At 41.4% G+C, this 19675-nt stretch overlaps 1 protein-coding gene across 8 annotated transcripts in view; it reads right to left on the minus strand.

Annotated features, from left to right (window-relative positions):
• Positions 1-19472, minus strand: part of LOC112304410 (transducin-like enhancer protein 4) — a 142174-nt gene extending 122702 nt beyond the window's left edge. For 4 of the 8 annotated variants that reach the window (XM_053923590.1, XM_053923589.1, XM_053923588.1 and 1 more), the window contains exons 1-4: positions 18569-19472; positions 17590-17687; positions 16387-16450; positions 15166-15210 (exon numbers count right to left, since the gene is read on the minus strand). In XM_053923590.1, the coding sequence (XP_053779565.1) occupies positions 15166-15210; positions 16387-16450; positions 17590-17687; positions 18569-18613 (252 nt within the window). In that variant the 5' untranslated portion in view covers positions 18614-19472. Of the gene's footprint in view, positions 1-15165; positions 15211-16386; positions 16451-17589; positions 17688-18004; positions 18211-18568 lie in introns of those variants that run through there. The other 4 variants (XM_053923591.2, XM_045195217.3, XM_045195216.3 and 1 more) reach the window with 1 other exon arrangement.
• Positions 19473-19675: the final 203 nt, after the last annotated feature.

Genomic DNA, 19675 nt, shown 5'->3' on the forward strand with positions numbered 1-19675 from the left:
CATTCCCACAGCATCCAATGAACTGCTAGGGTCACTTGGGTTCCTCCTTTCCAGGCACATTACACCGGCCCAATCCTGTCCCTCTCCAGCATTTATTGAAAATTAAACAGACATGATCCTTCCCTACTGTCTGATTAACCTTCCCTTTGCTTTCCTTAAATAGCCCACATACTGGAACTAGCGTTCAAGGCCTGTTATCATACACCCCAAACCTACCTTCTTCACCATTTTCACCTGTATCACCCAACCGAGCTGGAAACACTAACCACAGCCTGAATACGGGCAGCATTTTCCTTACTCTGTGGCTTCCACTTGGAACCCTCCCCTTCTTTCCCTTCTGCCTACATAATCCCCCACTAAAACGTCCCTCCATCCTCTCTAACAGCATCCTGAATCACTTGTGAGCCTTAGGAAGACTTCCTCCTCTTCTGTCTACATCACAACAGTGTCATCACCACACACTGACTTGTACTGTTCACACGAGCCCAAATGCCATAAAAAAAGAAAAGGATTAGAATCTCCATGGAGGCAAGCATTCTACCTCTCACAACTCCCTAACTCTCAAAGGGCCCTGCACGTAACATGAGGTCAAGTTGCATTTGTTGAATGATTAAAAGCCATCATAGCCTTCACCATCTATCTGGGGTGGCCAACACTACTCTTCCCTTAACCAAGTAACTCTTCTCAATGAAGGAAGAATACAAAAACCTCTAAGGATTAAGTTTTTTTTCAGGTTTAACTCTTTAGGTTATAATCATAACCTCTGGGTCTAGTTCTAGATATTTCAGTTTGAGAAGCTAAATATTTTCACTCAGGAAGTTAATTTTGTGGGTATGCCTCAAACAAACAAACATGACAAAAGCATGGCCCTAAACTGTAAAACTGAGAATCAAAAAAAGAAGAGAGAGGAATTAGTCAATCTAACCTGGGAAGCAGGCACGAATAACCATCTCACTATCCAAGTCCAGCAAAGAGCTCGCCAAATTTTTTTCAGTATGCATCCTAAACTAATGCAAAATATCCTAAGACTTCTTGCTTAGATTATAAGGAAATCCTATCAGCTCTCCTTAGATTTGGTTAAAGCAGGTAGGTCTTAATTATGGGCCTCCTTCTCAGGCCTACCACAGCAAGCATTTGGAAATGAGCTGCCACATTAAAAAGCAAGGTTTTTGTACATAAATGTGCCATGTCTGACCCAGCCTCTCTTAAAACCCATGAATGTAAGAAAAAGGCTTTCAAGGAAGTAGAGCTGTCATCTCCATATTCCTGGAACTTACATAAAGGAAGAGCTCACTGGAATTTTGCAGGACACAATTTCTCCATTAAGAAGCCCAAACAAGCATTTTGTCTTCTCCAACTTAGCCAGAAAAACGTTCAAGCAAGTAACTGTGGAATTACCACCATGCTTTTTATTGGCCACTTTAGGTGAACTATATTTTTTGAGGTTAACCAAGGCAGACATACTTAGAGGTAATAAGCCACACTCCGAAACAGTTCTACGCCCCAACAAAATCAAAAGCCTTTAAGAGTTACCCACATTCATAGCACAGTGCAACAGAGTATGCCGGGGGAGGGGAGGTGCAGAGTAAGCCCAAGCTCAAGTAAAACTGAGGTCCACTGATCAGTGCCCACACATTCAAATATAAATGACCCTAATGTTCTAGACTCACAGGCTACTCAGAAAACCCAAGGTTCCATTTCGTTTATTCATTACAATGTGATCAGGACTACACAAAGACAAACACAATGCACTTTCACCTAACCATGAAATCGAGTGAAAGAGCAGGACTCTTTTGCAGCAAGATCTGCAGAATTCCTCAGCTGGGGCAGACCAGACCAAGGCGTCAATGCTGAATTCTCAGGTGGCCCAGTCTGTCGTGTACATCTTTGCACTAACCGCAGGGGTGTCCAGGAAATTGGCTAAAATGACTGAGAGTGTTCAGCACGGAGAGAGGAAGGCAAATATAGTATGACGCTTGAAAAACTGTTACTAATTCTGAGGTCTTCAATGGGTAACCAGGACACCTGGGCCTCATTTCAAGCAAGAAGTTTCTGCTAGCCCAATGGTTCCAACGAAAAAGTCCATTACTCCATCTTCTTCAGGAAAAAAGACGGTAATAGAACACCCCCAATCTGAACTTGAAACAAGAGCCTACTAGCATTTACTCTGCCCATCATCATGAGAAAGGGAAGAGAAAACCATTTGTATAGTTTGACAGGTTCTCTCAAAATGACATAACTCACTAGAGAAGCCAGACAAAACTAATTCTTGTCCTCTACCCATTAGATGCCAGTAACACCTCTACATTGTGGCAACCAGAGATACCTGCAGACAGTGCCAAACCTCCTTGGGAGAAAGCAACTGTCCCAGTTTGAGACCACTGCTCTAGAGAAAGAGTTCTCAAACTCCTTTCTTTGGGTCCTGGTTTCCTCACTGTATCAGTGAGTGCTAAGGACTCCCTTCCCACAGAAAAGAGCACACAATTTTGCATGTAAGTTCAGGGACTACACAGATTCTTTAAAACCCAGCCAATGACCTCCATTGCCATTCTCACCACAGGCAGGCACTCAATGGTTTTTCAGGCCTCTGGACAGTGCCATATGGTTACAAAAAGGTATTGTACCTGTGTTTGAAATTTCATGACCAGAAGCACAAAAATATCTACAGGCTTGTGGTCATCAGGCCATAAGCCAGCAGTGGATGCTGCAGTAAAGATGCACCAATTGGTTCACTAACCTAGTGTACTTTTTCACACAAAAAACAAACAAACAAACAAAAACTATTTTTCCCTAACCAGGAACATCTCAGCAACTCAGAGCCATACATGGCTTTGCAGCTCTGGAGCCCTGACTGAAAACTATGCTCAGTATTTCCACTCAACAGTTACACTAGTAAAAAGTCCGAAAGTAAAAAATAAAGGAACTGTTTTACAAATTAAAAACTGAATCTGAAGACAAAGCTATTTCCACTTATTGAAAAAAAAGGTGTTCCTTCCACTCACATGGCCAGTGAAACAGCGCCAGAGCAGAACCGCCACGCTGAGCGCCGGGTCCGGCAGCCAGGTGGAGAAGCCACTTTAGTTTATGAGAGGGCTGCTCCCCCACTATACCACACTGATCAAAAAGGTCTAGGGGCACAGAACTTGCTGATCTGAGAACACACACAGCATTTTCCTGGTACAAACTTATACCTAAAAAGGATACCCACTATTATTTATAACACTTAAGCTCACAGTGTACAGAACACAGAAGACTAACTAGATACATTTTAAAAAAACAAAAATAAAACAAGCTTACCATATTTAAATAGTCACTAAGGAGGGAGGTATGGCTAATGGTTCAGAACACAGCTCTGAAGGGGGACCTCCTGTGTATGAATCCCTACTCTGTAACTTACTGGCTATAAAGCCCTGAGCAAATTTCTCAGTGTCTCTTCACCTTAGTTTCCATACATAATAGGGACAACCAAATCGCCTCCTCAAAGGCTTATGAATTAAACAAATTTCTACATCCAAAGCACTGCATCACCTGGTACATGGGAAGCACTCAGTAAATGTTAACTGTTTGTATTATCATTAATATTCATCAAAGATACACATATGGAAAAATCTGTTAACTATATGTAGTCACCAACATGCTCAACCTAGAAGAGGACATGTAAGATGTGGCCTAACTGCTCAAAGTAAGGTTCTTCAAAAAATACTAGTATTTCTTCATATATAAAATTGCTTTTAAACCATAAGCCCTCAACTAGAATGCTCTAGAGTCAAGCAATGAAAATAGCAACAGAGCTTCTGCTAATGCTGGTCATTTTAAAATCGTATGATGTAAAAGCTGAAAGATTCTCTAGAAATAAATCATCGTCTGGAAATAAATCAAACACTAAATTTTAAAAATGCCCAATTGCCAGCTCAAGGGCCTCTGGCAGAACTGTGAGGAGAACTCCTAACCCTGGATGGCCTGCCTGAGGCCTTTTTTGCTCATCACAAAGCTGAAGAGCAAAGAAAACAAAGCTTAAAGATGGTTGACATACAAATGTAGAGCACTATGGGAAATAAAACAAAAAAAACAAAAGCATTCCTCCAGTTTTTCTAACAATGATTCATTCATTTGCTCTACCAAACATTGTGCTAGGTGCTAGTAAGAAAATACACTCTTCCCTTTGGAACTTACATTTTCCTGAAGAAACCTGATCTCTGCTTGACTCATCAGTTCAAAAAAGCCAAGATTAAACATTTCCCCCTTCTTTTATTTACCTAAGATTAACTTAAAAACCAAGTTGAAAAGTCCAAACCATCCCTTAGTAAAGGATCCTGATGAAGTGATGCAAGAAACCTCAGGACTTAAGATATCAAGCTCACTGCCAGTTTACACACTTGCTTTTTGACCCCAAGAGTCTGTAGGTAAACCTTGGCTGGAGAAACTGACAGAGCCATTGGATTCCAGAAGGGTAACTAATCAAACAGCAGCTAATAAACATTACATAAGAGTTTGGGAGAAAATTCTTGGACTACATTATAATTCATTTAATTTCAGAAGTTGTATGATTTAATATATGCCAAAGGAAAAGCGTAACAATTGATCACTTTAAAGAAGCACTCTTTACAAATACAGGAGGGGGGGGGGGCCCAAAAAACCCCATAATTTATAAAAATTGTGTATTCATTCCTACATGTTTAAACCTCAGTCACCTTCAAAGTACCCTCCATGTGATGCAATACCCTTTCAAGACACTTCTTTCCACTGCTCAAAACAGTTTTTGAACTCACTGATTTTGATGCCTTTTAGTGCTTCTGCCATTTTTTGTTTCACCTCTTCCACATCAACAAAAGATTTTCCTTTGAGGGCTTTTTTCCAGGAAACAAACAAACAAAAAGTTGCTCAGGGTTAAGATGGGGGAATAGGGAGGGTGGGGCACGGGGGGTAATGCCATTTTTGGTCAAAAACTGCTGAGCACTCAAAGTGGTGTCAGGCTTGTAAATCACCCATCATGAAATGGGTAAGCATGCTGAAAATCTTCAAAACAAATTCACTGAAGCCAAACACAGCCTCTCACAAGAACACCAGCGGGTACACTGATACAGATGGGTTCCTAGAATACTCACCATGCAGGGGGAGCCTGTACTACAAGGCCCCTGCCCTCCAGAAGATAATTCTGGCTTCTTCAGGTCCCCCTCATGTTTTGTTTTTTTTTTAGTACATGCTTTACAATTACTGCTGTAGTTCTGCATCAACATTACTTTGGCCTGAATGCTAGCCCTAAGAGAATCAGTGAATTCTAACCATCTACTAATTAACTGCGGGACTTCATCATTTAACACCTGAGTCATTTTATTCATCCTCATGAAGGGGGAAATGCTTTAGCAACATCACTAGGGCTTAAATAAAATAATGAATAAAAAAGTACCTAATAAAATACAAAATCTGTGTGCATGTATCTATATAGGTAGATACAGGGTACAGCAAAATTAGGTTTACAGTTGTTTGTATGGAAAATAATACAATAATTAATAAATAATAATATAAGAATAAACTCTTTTGCATACTCACAAATGTAAGCCTACTTCTGCTCCACCCTGTATAGATAAAATATAAGGTACTATATATATAATATATAGATAGATATGCATTTCTATTTATCGCTTAAGTAGGTTAATTTTTTTGGACTTAAATAAAACCTCTGAAAATAGTTGTTAAAAGGGACTTTCTGAGACTAGAAAGAAGTGATAGGGAAGTCTCAATTTCTTTCATTGGGTCATAGAAGAAAATAACAAATTAAAACAAAATAGTCATCTTAGACCAAAGGGGCTAAAAGAGATCTTGGTATTCCTTTCCCAAGAGAATACAGAAAAGCAGACCTGAGAAGTTAGGGTACTCAGCAGTATCACACAGCTGGTTACTGGCAAAGTCAGAACTAGAATCTGAATGTCCTGATTCATTATTCTGGGAGAGGTTGTAGAGTATCCTGGTAGGACACAGTACTCCAGACACACCATTTGGAATACAGAAGAAAAACCTATCATACCAGTGATCTGAAATTGAGTCAAACTCAGGATCTATTGTATTTTACTAGCCGGCTTATCTCAGGAGGTTATTTAATTTCTTTCTGTCTCAAACTCCTCATACATAAAATGGAAATATAATAATCATCTTATAAAGTTGTTGTGAAAATAAGTGAAGTATCACCTGCACAAGAAGCTCTCTAACACTGCTTTGTAAAATTTTAACTTTTTCGATACTATCCCATCTTCACAAATAAAACACACAAATATCTTCAAAGTTCCTGTCCCTTGAAAAGAACTAGGAGTTTGCATTTTTACTGACTTGGAGGGAAGTTAGCTAAACACACCACAGTGTAGTTAAGATCATTATCTCCCCACACTCAAACCACATGCACACTGACCTATTAATAGTACAACAATTCTTCATATAGACACCGACTGGTGATAGAATGATGTTCAAACTGAATTTTAAATTCAGCTAGGAAGAATTCAACTCTGCATCTTCAAAAAGATTCCACATGCTAAAATACATATATTCTACTTCAACTAGCCTAACTCTCCTGAAAGGCACACCAAGTTCAGTTGCTTTTACTTTCCCTTTCTCCTTTCTGCCTGGCATTTCCCACAAACTTAACAAGTAGGCACCACAGACCTATCCAAGCTGGGATGCTCTGCATTTGTTATCCTGCAACCTGTATATGCCCTTAAAAATATTAAATCACACATATTCTTGGCTGGTTTAATCCAAAGGCAAGTATTCTCTCATTCACCAAATATTTCCTGAGCACCTACTGTGTGACAGGCACAGTTCTCAGCACCAGGGAACAATAAACACCCATGTTGCCATGGAGTTCACATTCTCGTTCGCAGAAGGGAGACTGGCAAGAAATGAGTTTATATCCAGTAGAGTGTTTGCACAGTGCACTTTAGGCCTTTGGGAACAAGCAGTTTTATAAAGCGCTTTGCTAAAAGGGGATCTAGGCTTCATATTTTAAATTGTGGATCCTAGACTCCGTTTGGTCAAGACCCGGGCATTGAAGGGTAGAGGAAAGAAGACAAAGGCTCTGTACTCCTGCATAAACCACAGGTCAGACCTCTAACTAAAGGTGATACAGTAACATCTCCTAGACTGCCAGTAGCACCCCTTGCTCCTCATGTTGTGTAGTCAAGCACATATCATAGGAACAAACACACTATCTGCTGTTTGGAAACAGCGTGGTCAGTGATCAAGAAACTTATTTCCTTTTCTGCCAGGGACTCTGGCTATGTGACCTCAGGCCCTTTGCAGACCTACGTAAACCCTGGTCTACCTGCCAGCATGCTGATCCTCCAATACTGTGACACTGGGCTAGTCTAAGCCCTTAAGCCTCAGTCTCATCTGTTCAAGAAGGCCAGTGGAATGACATTGCTTGGCAAACTGTCAGGTACTCCACCGACAGAAGCTGTTTAAATAAATACATGGATCCAAGCTTGCTACTTGCTTTACAGGAACATCAGGAAGATTAAGGAGAACATAGAAAATGTCTTAAGCTCTCTGTAAAGAAAGACTACAAGAGCTCATAATTTCTACGATTACTATTCTTTCCACGTTATACTTCCCTGCATTTTCAAATTCTTTAACCAAAACAATCCACAGACCTTCAGAAGCAGCATACAGAGTCAGAAAATAAGAATCCTAATAATAATAATAATAATAACAATAACAATAATAATAGTAGTAGTAGTAGTAGTAAAATAAGCTTGCTAAAAAACCAGGAAGTCAATATCCATCTTCCTTTCCTCAAGCTCTCACTGCCTAGGCTGCTGCAAACACCAGGTCACTGCAGGCTCAGAGGCACACCATGGCCAGCAGGGTTGTGCACGGAGGCCACGTCTGCGCCGATATAGCAGCCAACCTCTTTTTCCCACGAAACAGTGTCTCCCTTCACAATACAAACTGTAAAGAATTTGCAGGCACAACCCTCAAAAATGATGACAAACTGACCCACTACCAGAAGATAGAGTACCTAGGGGGCAGCAGGAAGGGTTTCTCTTCCTGCTTCTTTGACCATCCAACTAAGAAAATCCAAACCTTGACCTTCGACCCACCTGGGTAGAGTGCAGGTTACACACTACAGCTCTGAGGAAAGTTTTGGCTTAGTAGGAGAGAAATAGCAAGGGCTTGGCATAAACGCTGGGTCAAGTCCAATGAAAACAGAGAGGGTATACAGACTTGCACTGATGAATGCCAGCAAAATCCCTCTTTACAGACATAAAACAACTACCACAAGCAGCTGTTACTAAGGCAAAGTCAAAACAACTCCAATTTTTGCTTTTGATTGTAACTTTTGCAGCCCTTCCCCCTTAAAGTAAAGCGATAATTTCATGACCTGTTTGAAGTGTACTGACTCCAAACAAGTCCAGTCCTAAGCCTTTCAAACTGTCATCCTCAGCGGAAACACGCAGTTGCCCACACCTAAAAGTGCTGCCTCCTGCTTCTCTCCAACAGCCATGCTTGCAAAACTGATGACACCTTAGCCACGAGGCCACTGAATGTGCTACCATACTGGGGCGGTAGGAGTTTTTTAAAAGGAAGTATGGAAAGGGATCAAGGGAAAGTACCCTCTAAATATCACATCCCTTTCACTTGCCCCATAGCCATCAAATGTATTATTGCTGTAGTGAAGTGATAAACCAGAATCACCAGTCAAATCAAAGGCAAGAAAAATGTTCTCATGAAAAACAAACAGAAATAATTTCTAAGTACACATTTTAAACATTTAATTCTCAATTGACTTTACCTATTCTATTGTGCACAAACATTTAAAAAAGGGAATTCTAGGAAAGGACAGACGAAATGAAGAATGTGAGATGGTGCCAGTGCCTGTACTATCTCAACTTCAATGAGGCTGCAACTGTACCTAAGACTCATCTTACTCATCAGTCCATTAGTCCAACCTAGTTTCAAGGAGTATTACTGAGGATACAAAGAACTTTGCCCCGCAAAACAAAAAAATATATATAAACAAACAGTATCCGGCAAGGGGCAGTGTGAAGGGAATATCCCTTTGTTTGAAGGCTGCAAAGAAAATCTTTTAACAGTAAAAACAAAACATTTGCCTTCATTTAGAAGTTTGAATTGCGTGAGATTTCCTGCATCTGAGAACCTCTTTCTGAACTACAAAGAGGCCACAAAACATCACATTTTCCCCTTCCAGCCTCCCCCTTCAAAACCCACAAGCTGGTGATTAACAAACAGCCCCTTGTCTTCAGGCATAGTTTTAGAAGCCACAATGAAAAGATAAAAGTTAAATGGAAGAGCAAGTCTATAAACAAATAAGAAATAGGTTGCCCAGGGAGGCAGCAAACCAGATCTTGATAAGCAAACAGCTCTTCGTCCCATTTGTGTGAAACTCCAAGTCAGAGAAAGCAACCCCTCCCTGCCTTCGTATCCACTAAAAACAGTCCGGATGGAGAGTCCAGGCCCAGCTTTCAGGCTCTAACTCTACCTGTGCAGAGCTGCAGAGAATGCCCCATCAGCCTAGGAGTTCAGGGTATAAGCCTGAAGTTCAGTGACTCAAGGACAAGCCGAAGGACTCTCCCAGCCTTTGAGAGGCTCTCCACTCCAGGAATGAACTGGGGCTGAATCTCCAACACAGCGCAGGCCCAGCTCTCAGGAGACATCCTCCCAGGTCAGGTAAATTCATCTGAAGTCCTGAATCCACTACCTAATAACTATTATCACCTTATGCAGATCTGATCCTGTTTGATCATCCTTTAATTGGACATAATCCCTTTCTTAGAATCACTGGGAGAATTACAGAATTCTGACAATGTGCCCAGATCAGTGGTAAGCAAGTGCCAGATATATAATAAACATTCACTTCCATTAAAAGGAAATTCCAATTCCACTCCACAATTACTGCTGTAGGTGAAACGTCTTCAGATATCCTATGAGAATTCAAGAAAGAGAAAAATAAGAACCCAGCATGCAAAAAGGAAAAAAGAGGGAAACCTATGCCATCCAGAAAACACTATTAAGTATGCACATATCCTCACAGGTAAAATTTCCTGCACCAGATCTGCTTCTCTAGAAGATCCTGTGACAAATAAAACGACAGCTCACTGGGTCCTGCCCAAGGTACTGTGCCACTTGGTAGCAACTGTCCTAATACTAGATCATCTCAGTTTTGAAAAAATGTAACTTAAAATCTACATATATCTAGATTTACTCAACAGGGCTGAAGTTGTCTCCCTATCCCCGAAATGTCTAAATCAGAGCAGCAGGGAGATAAAAACACCACCAACAACCTCCATTTGGTTAATATTAATTGTGGGATATTATAAAAGTATGAGTAACCTTAAATTAGAAAAGGTAGCTTTAAACCTTAATAAAACACAAATAAAAACAAAAATAATCCCCCATCACACATGTAGCTGGTCACCTAATTGTATATGGAGGGTTTTTGCAGTCTTCAAAGTTTCACTTATAATCTCTCTTCGATTTTCCAATCCAGTAGTGTCCACCCACTGTTCAGTCCCTTTAGATTATTTCCCAGTGTTTATATAGCAAAAGAAAGTTCCCTCAGCAAAATGTTCATCGGTTTATTACTTTCAGATAGAACACCTGAGCTCTAATAGTACATTTTCATTATTATACAACAGTTTAATCACATCCATTTCTAAAAAAACATTAGTCATTGTGTTAAGAACACAACAGACACATTTTTGCCTACATTCTCAAACACCTACTCCTGCATCTACTCCTCCAAATCTAAGCATATATAATCCAAGACAGGAGATGTGCACGAAATTAGTAATGCTCAAAAGAAGTTTTCTTACAGGAAATCTGGTCTAAACAGAACTTTAAACAAACTGACTTCCATTGTAAGCACTGCCCCCAAATAAATTTACTGCACCCTAGAATCAAGTACACTCAAGACTGGAATGTCATGCCAGTTGCATATTACTTCAACCTCAATAAATCACCTTCTACTCTCCAAATCCTCAGCTGCTTTCTAAAATAGTTCACAAAAAAGCACCAACCTAATTAACAACAGCTTCCTCTGCAACTGTGGCCTTGATTTCACTTATTTACACATTAACTGCAGCCTCCTTTTGGCCAATCCAGTCTATTCTCTTTACCATGCCGAGCCTTTTATCTGCCCTGGACAGCATTTTCTCCAGCAGATGAAGTAGATGCCGATTGATTTGCTGTCGAGCATGGTAAATTAATAGCAACAAATTGCTGAGGGCCCGACTCGCTGCTCCACCATGCTTCGGCAGTTTTGCTTTATTTGCTCCATGATGGGCAGCAGTCGGCCTCTTCAAGTCAATTTCTTCTTAACAACCTGCAATACTTTTCAATGGTGAAAATAGAGCTGTTCCTTGTAAGTCAGAAATCAATATCCTATTGCCCTTAGAAAATGCTAAACAAGCAGTATTGGCAATCCACTTGGTACTAGAGGGTATCAGATATAATGCAAATCCATACTGCTTCCCTCCTTGTAGTTATTACAGTTTGCTAAAAGGTTCCTAATGCCATTTATCATCATTTACCATCGACCAGAGAGGCTACGATTATGATATCCTATCAGTTGGCAAGGCCCTTTCATTTCTATTCAATTAATATTTTAACAGCACTCAAATGGTTGTGGCCCAAATCTCATAATAAAATTTACATGGCTTGAAGTGAAAACAGGAGTTTTCTCGCTCTGATTTAAAAATATAGTACTTGTGCGTATGTATATACACATATACGTGTATGCACACACATACGCATTTACATACCCATGTGTATGTAAATATACAGTACTAACTTCTTTTAGGTTGTAAGTCTTGCAGATTTCTAAAATGTTCTAATTTCTAAAATTCAGCTAGGCTATGTTTTTTTAGACGCAAAAGGGCTTCCAATTACAGAATATGAACTATGAGCAAGTCATGAAATGTTCTCAAAATGTGGTATGTTCATTTCCATTTACAGTTCCTATATGTTGAATTCACATACTACCAATTTTTCCTAATCAGCATCCAATATTTGCTTTTTTAAGAGGTAACTACTGCTGTCAGATTAAATCAGCGCAGTCTTCTTTAATTACAGCATTACAGGTGAAGGTTGGGAACAAGCAGTGTTTAGCAATGTTATCAACCACATGCATCACCCTGTTCTGCCCACGGTCACTGACCCATTTAGAAGCCACACTGTACTTATAAAGCAGAATCAGCAAAAAAAAGTAACAACTAAATGATGGGTCAACTGCCCCATCCAAAACAAAACACAGAACTCCACACTTAGGAAAATCCTTTGGAAAGAAAGGCCAATGTTCTTTTGTTTTTAACAATTCCATTATGAAGACATAACAATAAAACATGTGCCATTTCTAACCATGTTCCATTTGTCACCTTCACTTTCATCCTAGAACTGAAGACAGTGTATTCATTCACATTACAGCCTAGAACATTCCTCCTTAACTTTTCTGGGGTTCTTTCCAGCTTCATCTGTTCAGCTCTATCAATCCTACCAAAGATTACCAGAAATTACATTCATATTTTATGCTCTAATTCCATGTTATGTCACCAAGTTCCCCTTTAAAAAAAAAGTCAACTAATTCTACCAGACTGATGCTATTTACTCAGTTACCAAAATTTAAATTAATTATGTTCTCAAACATAATTGTTAAAAATTGGCAACATTATGCAGGCTTAATTAAGATTAAATCCAATTTACTAAATGTACTTTAATTGGTACTAATTACATTAGCTTTCATTTCAGAATGACAAATTCCCCATAGGTTTCACTTTATAGTCCTCTATCAGAATCAACACAGGGTGACTGACGATGAGCATCATACAGAAAGGGGAGGGGCCATAATGCCAGACCCCCCCCACCCTGTTTGTCACTGCTCTGTGCTTTTATCCTTTTATCAATTTGCTAAGTCACAGAGTCATGACTCCATCACAGCCGTCATTTTCTGTTCCAATGAAAAATTTCTCTAAAAATAAATACTCTGTGGCTGGCAGCAGCCAGGAAGAACAGGAGCGTTAACCAAAAAAATACACAAAGGTTTCAAATATCAGGGCCACCAATTACTAGGGTACTTCCAAGGACTCCGGGGACTCCTACTCTTGAACCCTTCAGAGACATAAATCTAATAAGTGAATATGCCTAACCGGATCTTGAGAACTAGGCCCAATTATGCCGCAGGGTAACTTCCCTGCATTATTGCTGCTTTCCATTACGAGGGTATCCAGCGAATACATCTGGAAGAGAGGCCAAGAGGAACCAAGGCTGTCTGCCTAGGAAAACAAATAAAGACAGATATGCCTCTGCGCTTAAGGGGGAAAAGAAAGAAAATATAATAAGTAGGTGGTTTGCAGGGCTGTCTGTATTTTATAATGTGATAAACTGCCCTCAGAATTCTTGATATGATTGAATTTAAAGCAAGAGAAAAAAAAGGGAAAAGGTACTCCACTCTCAATTTTAAATAGATGGCATCTGAGGCCAGCTGGACAAGAAGATGACAGAATTACAGAAGTACAAAATGTGTAAAATTAAGGGATCCCATATAGTCCCCCACCAAAAAATTACATACAGCTAAATCTATCAACTCTGTGCGTCCTGTAAATGGTATAAAGAGATCTGGAAGGTACCTGGCTATGGTAAGTAAGATACAGGAGAAGAAATAAAGGGATGTTAATCATCTGTTCCAATCTTTAAAATGGCATCAATTAATCTTGGGTTGTGGGGTGAGAACAAAAAAGACAAGTACATGATCCAGACCCAAAATGATGTATAATGAGGATAATTAACAAACAGTATCTCTCATGTAATTTATTCCTGTAAGGTACGGCTAAGGTGAGTCCATCCATAAGCCTGATGGATTTTGCTTAAGCAGGAAATATTTATATCACTAATCTAAACAGAAATGGCAAAGATGCCAAAATAAGAATTTAATTTTAACACGGAGCAAACTATATAGTAATGTTAACATTGACATAATCAAATAGCATATAAAGGATAAAAGATATCTGAAATAAAAACTCCTCAGTGTAAGGAACAATTCCTCTTTTTCCCCAACTTTTCCAAACACTGCCTATCTGATTCCTTTTATTGTCTAACAGTCATCTTTTTTTTAAAGCTCTACTGAGTATACTCTGAGTACATGGTAATTAACTACATCCAAAAAGAACTCCCTAAGTAATAAAAGCCTAATAATATGTGATCATTTCATATTTTTTAAACTTAGAAGGTAATGACATACACCATGAGTATAATAACAGATAAAAAGCGTTAAGCTTTCCCTTGTCTTTTCCCAGCAGGTAAACACACACATACCTACTCTGAAATGACTGAGACAGACCTGAAAGACGTTCACTAGGCGATCACTAAAAACGTATGCCTCCTAGAGGAATTATTATTGCCAAACAACGCTTTTTATATGTATGCTATTTTTCTACCTAGGAAACTTAAACCATTTTATTCAGCCTCCTTAAAAAAAGGGGGGGGGCGGTGGGGAGCCTGTTCAAATCATACCTCTCAATGCTTTCTAATAATTATTTTTTCTTTTTCTTTCTTTCTCTTTTGGCTGAACTAATTAATAGATTTCAAGATCCAGTGTTGAACCTTATCACATCCTCCTATCAGGCTCATTTATTCTGTATAAATTTTGGAAAGTAGCAGTTGTAGTTTCTAGTAAGATCCAACTAAACAGCCTCACGGGGACCAGTACAAGGATCTTACATCCATTTCTCTTGTAGTGCCACAGATTTCATTCTGATCCTCCCAGCTGACCCTGTATCCATTCTTTCACACCAAGTCAACGAATTTAGTTTTCCTTTTTAGTATTTTCCAAGAAAAGCTCTTTCATAAGACAAGTTTGCAATGCCCGAAATACATAAATTAACTTTTTCAAAAGAAAAATAAGACCTACTTTAAAATTGAGCTTCTTGGTTTTGAAAATGTACAAAGTTGAATATGCCTTCAGACATTTTAAATCATATGTTTAAGTGATTAAAATTAAGATGATACGCAAAAAAGATGGGAAAATCACATCTGAAAAAGTAGCATTCTCACCAGGAATCTTTTAAAATACATGTAGCTACAAAAATGTTCAGGATGAAACTGCAAGAAATACAATTTTCTTTCTAAACTGCGATTTAAAATGGTTATAAACAAATAACTCACCTGCTTGTGCATTTCTATATTCAACCCATAGGACATCTCATAATACTGTCAAAGAAGAAAAAGCAATTAACTTTGTGCCTTTCATGAAACAATCACCCTTGTTTGTTCAAAATGCCCTAAAGTATGTTTAAAGCAAACATAAAAAAACTTCACCTAAACCAAAATATCCATGACACCTATGCAGCTAAATGAGGAGAAACATTCTACCACTATCTCAGCCTAATAAACTAGAACCACCTTAAGACAGTCTCTAGGAGAATAGCTCACGAAACTAAGAAAATCAAGTTCAAAGAGAGCATACTAAACATCTTCAGTTGTCTTTATACATCCATCACAAGTAGGTGAATGAAAAAGGTCTGATGAAAATTTGGTGCCACAGCAACTCTAATTCTTAGGCACAGCAGGCAAGTTAATAGCAAAAATGTGCCCCATACATATGCAGATGCTTTGAAAGAACTGCTCAAAAAGGTGATGCTACTTCAGAGTTCATGTAGTGCACTGCTAATGCTCACACATTCAAAGGAAAAAGGCTTGACAGGAAATGAATGAGTTACTCTGGAGCCTTTATGAACAAGCATAAAAATATGCTTGGTAATACTTTTGAGAAAGCAGATTTGATTTTTTTTGAACATGTAGTATAACCGGCTTGACAGAAATGCGGTTATATAGGGGAGGATAATACTCATCAAACCAACATTAATGCTATAGAAACTGAAAATGCACAACACATACACGAATACACACACATTAGTAAGATAACAGTGGGGGGATTTGAACAGGTTTCTAGAGTCTTTTGTTATCCATCATTCTTTAAAAGAAATAAAACATTAAAATGTTAACAGTTTCCAGAAAAACTGCTTAAAACTGTTTGGAGCAAAAAGCAATAAAACAACAAAGAAAACCACTAACACAAAAACATTTTGCTTGTGACTCTAAACAAAACATAAATGAGGTTTTGTTTTTTTCAATCTATAAAAACAAAGCAAAGAAAATTATACCCCATGCAGCTGAACTTTTTGAAAATCCAAAGCAAAGCTAGTTGTCAGAGGCAAGTTGTAATATCCTGGAATTACAGGTGGCTAATGGTCCCATTCCCACAACCTCCACGGCACCGCCAGTACGACTGGGATCTATCCTGCAGCCTCCGGCAATCCGAAGGCACTCTTGCTTCAGGTATCCCAAACTAATAGACGCTATGAATCTACGACACAGTTTTCTTACCATGACATAGTGCCGCTGCATCTCTGTCTTCTCACTGGCCAGTTTCTCACATTCTAGCTTCAGGCTGTTCAAGACAGAAGGAAATCTAAGCACAACACAGATCTTGACTTACATCCTTTAAATGTAAATATACATTCACTCCTCTAAACCATCACCTACAAAACACCAAGTCAATTATCTTAAATACCACCCTCATTATTCAAGGAAAGGGAGGAGAGAAAAGGGGTGATTGGACGCAGCCTGGACTTGTCCATTCAGTGAGAATCAAATGTGGGGTTTTTGTTTAAGGAAAAAAAAAACCTCCAGCCAATTTAATTCTGGAACCTCATTCAGACTTGAACAGTTACTAATTCACGTAATGAGAATTAGAATAAACCTCAATAATGTCTACATATTCTCACAAATAAGTCCCCCAAAATAACACAAGGGAGCTTTTTCTTTAATGTTCCACGAAGAGATTAATGAAAATATGAATCAAGCATGTCTTATGAATGATGTCTTAGTTTTTCCCTCCAAAACAGAGACAAGTTGAATACCACCACCCAGGGGCAAAGTGTGGACTGGGTTCAGTGGCTTGTTTTGGTTCTTGCATTTATGAAATAAGAATTACACGTCATTAAAAAGCCAGTGCAAGAAATATATTTCAAAAACACCCTAAGCCTACAGATCGTTTCTAAAACAAAAATATTTTTTCAGCGTAAAAGTAATGAAATTGCTCAATTGCGACTGCCCAGGGCTCTCAGCTCACGGTGTTTCAGTGAAACGGTAGAAAGAAGGAATCAAGCTCGGAGTAATAAAGAACCAAGGAAGTCAAAAGGCCCTAGAATCTTCCCAACCTTCCATTCTCCCAGCCCCAATAAATCAATATCGAAAGTTTGGCCTCAGCGTTTTCCAAGTCTCCCCAGTTTCGATTGTTCTGCCTTATTTTTTTTTTTTAATTTACGGGAAAAGGGAGAAATGCTTAATTTCTTTACACCTGCCTAAGAAAGAGAGGCATTCACTTGCCCTTTCTGCCCACAAGGAAAAATGATCATAATGCCTTTGTGGTGACCACACACAAAAAACAAAACAAACAAACAAAAAAAACACAAAACCCCGGGGAGGGGGATATGTAAGTTTGTGTGTGCGTGGGCGGGGGGGGGGGGTATGAGGGAAGACAAGAGCTAAGCAAACAGGAGGATCAGCTAAAGTCAATATCGTTACCTGTGGTATTGAGCCTGTAAAAACTGAAACTCTTCCTTAATCCGATCACAGGACTCGGAAATTGTAAATTTAAAGGGTTGAGCAGGCTGATGCGGTGCCTAAAGAACAACAATAAAATATTTAATTAGCCCACATCACAGGCGAGGCAAGGAGATGGAGAAAACATACCACGCGGCGCTAGCGGGGTAGGAGGGTAAGGGGGGGTACACATCGCGCAGGCAGCAAGGAGCGATGAAAACTCTCCTCCCGCCACCCCCACTTCGCCGCACAGACCGGCGGGGGCTGGTTTCGGGTATCCCCGGACCCCAGCATCATCCTACCCAAAGCGTACCCCGCGGGTTCGAGACCCCGCTGCCCTCACTCCCCAAATACACCGCCTAGGGATCGGCGCGCCCAGCCCACTCCCTCTCCGCACCCGGAATCGAAACTGGCCCGTCGGGGGGACTCGCGCCATGGCGTCGGGCCCCAAAGAGGTCAGGGGAGGGGGGAACAAGGCCGCCACCCGCTCCAGCTGGACAGCTGGCTTGATCGCTTGCTCATCGCTCGAGCCCGCGGCGAAAGGGGCCGGCGCCCCGCACTCCCGAACCGCCGCGGGACTAGCCGCGCCGCCGCCGAGGGCGCCCTCCCCGCCCCGGCGCGGAGTCGCGCCTCCCTCATCGCTCGCCCCCCCCCACTCCCCCGAGGAGTCGCGGCGCGGGGACGACAAACGGCTCTGCACAGCTTCCAGAAGCTTCAAAGACAACAATAAGAAAATGGCTACAACTCAATTGCCTCTCCGCAACCCCTCTCCGAGAGTGACACCGCGCCCCGGGCGGGGGGGTGAAGGGACGGGGGGAAGGGGTGGCGGAAGGCTCCCGGAGCGGGGCGCGGGATGCTAGCCGCCCTCCACGCCCCTGCGGCCAAAGACACACACAACTCCGCGCGCAGGGGCGACGCCGGGAATCCCCTGGCGAGCCCGCGCCCCGCCGCCAGCACTCACCGGGTGTCTCGTCTGCGGGTACATCTTGCTCAGGTCGCGAATCATCCAAACCGATTTAGTTGGCTGCGCTGGGCAGAGGCGCGCGGCTCATTGGCTTTAATGGCCCGGAGGAGGAGGCGGCGGCGGCGGCTGCAGCTGGCCGGGTCCGAGAGGCGGCTCGGGCGGTCCCGGCCCCCGCCGGGTCTCGCGTGATGCGGGCGGCAAGAACGCGCGGCGAAAGCAGCAGCAACTGGGTGCGGGCGGGCAGCCGGGCCGCTCCGCATTCCCTGCGGGCGTCACTGGCCCGCCGCGGGCATTGTCCGGCGCGCGGCTCTTGCGGCGACGCTCCGACGTTTGCTCCGCTGAGGCGCTCCCGCCGAGCTCGGCGCCGCAGCCGCGCTGCTCACCCGGGCCGGGAAAGTGCGAGCTCCGCGCCCAAGCACCCGCCGACAGCGCCGCCCGCCTGCTCGCTCGCTTGCTCGGCGTCCCACTCCAAACTTTTTTTATTTGTCTTTTAATTGGTTGTTATTCCTCCGAATGAATGATCTCTCTCTTCTTTCCTAAAAGCAAACACAAACTCCTTTGGTTCGGAAGAGGTCTCGGCGGTGCTTTTTGGTTTCTCTGGAGATTTTTTTCACTTCACAGCAACGATCTTTTAAAAGGCACCTTTTAGCTTCTTTTACCACATCTCATTTCCTTATTTTTCTTCCTTCCTGTTTTCGTGTCTTTTTTTTAACCCCAAATTGAAGGGGATTATAAAAATAAGAGTGAAAGCCTTGCGGCTTTTTTTTTTAATTCTCTCTCCTTTCAAACTCTGCGAACACCACCTCAAAATAATATACAAGTGTGTGAGAGGGGGAAGACAACAGCCAACAGCCTAAACACCCGCTCAGAACAGCTCCAACGACACGCTCTGTGTAGGTGACTTCTTTGACCAAATTTAGCATCAGCTAATCATTAACATTCTGATACATATTCACAACCGTCCGTGGAGGGACCGCGAGGCATCCCGGGAGATGTAGTGCGCCCTCGGCTAGCGCGGCTGAGGATTCGGCCAGATTGACTACAACCACCGGCCCGCCACGCGACCGCTCTGGGGCGCTCTCCAAGCGCCCCGCCCACCCTCGG

The sequence above is a fragment of the Desmodus rotundus genome, chromosome 1 (assembly GCF_022682495.2).
Source record: "Desmodus rotundus isolate HL8 chromosome 1, HLdesRot8A.1, whole genome shotgun sequence".
NCBI classification, from domain to species: domain Eukaryota; kingdom Metazoa; phylum Chordata; class Mammalia; order Chiroptera; family Phyllostomidae; genus Desmodus; species Desmodus rotundus.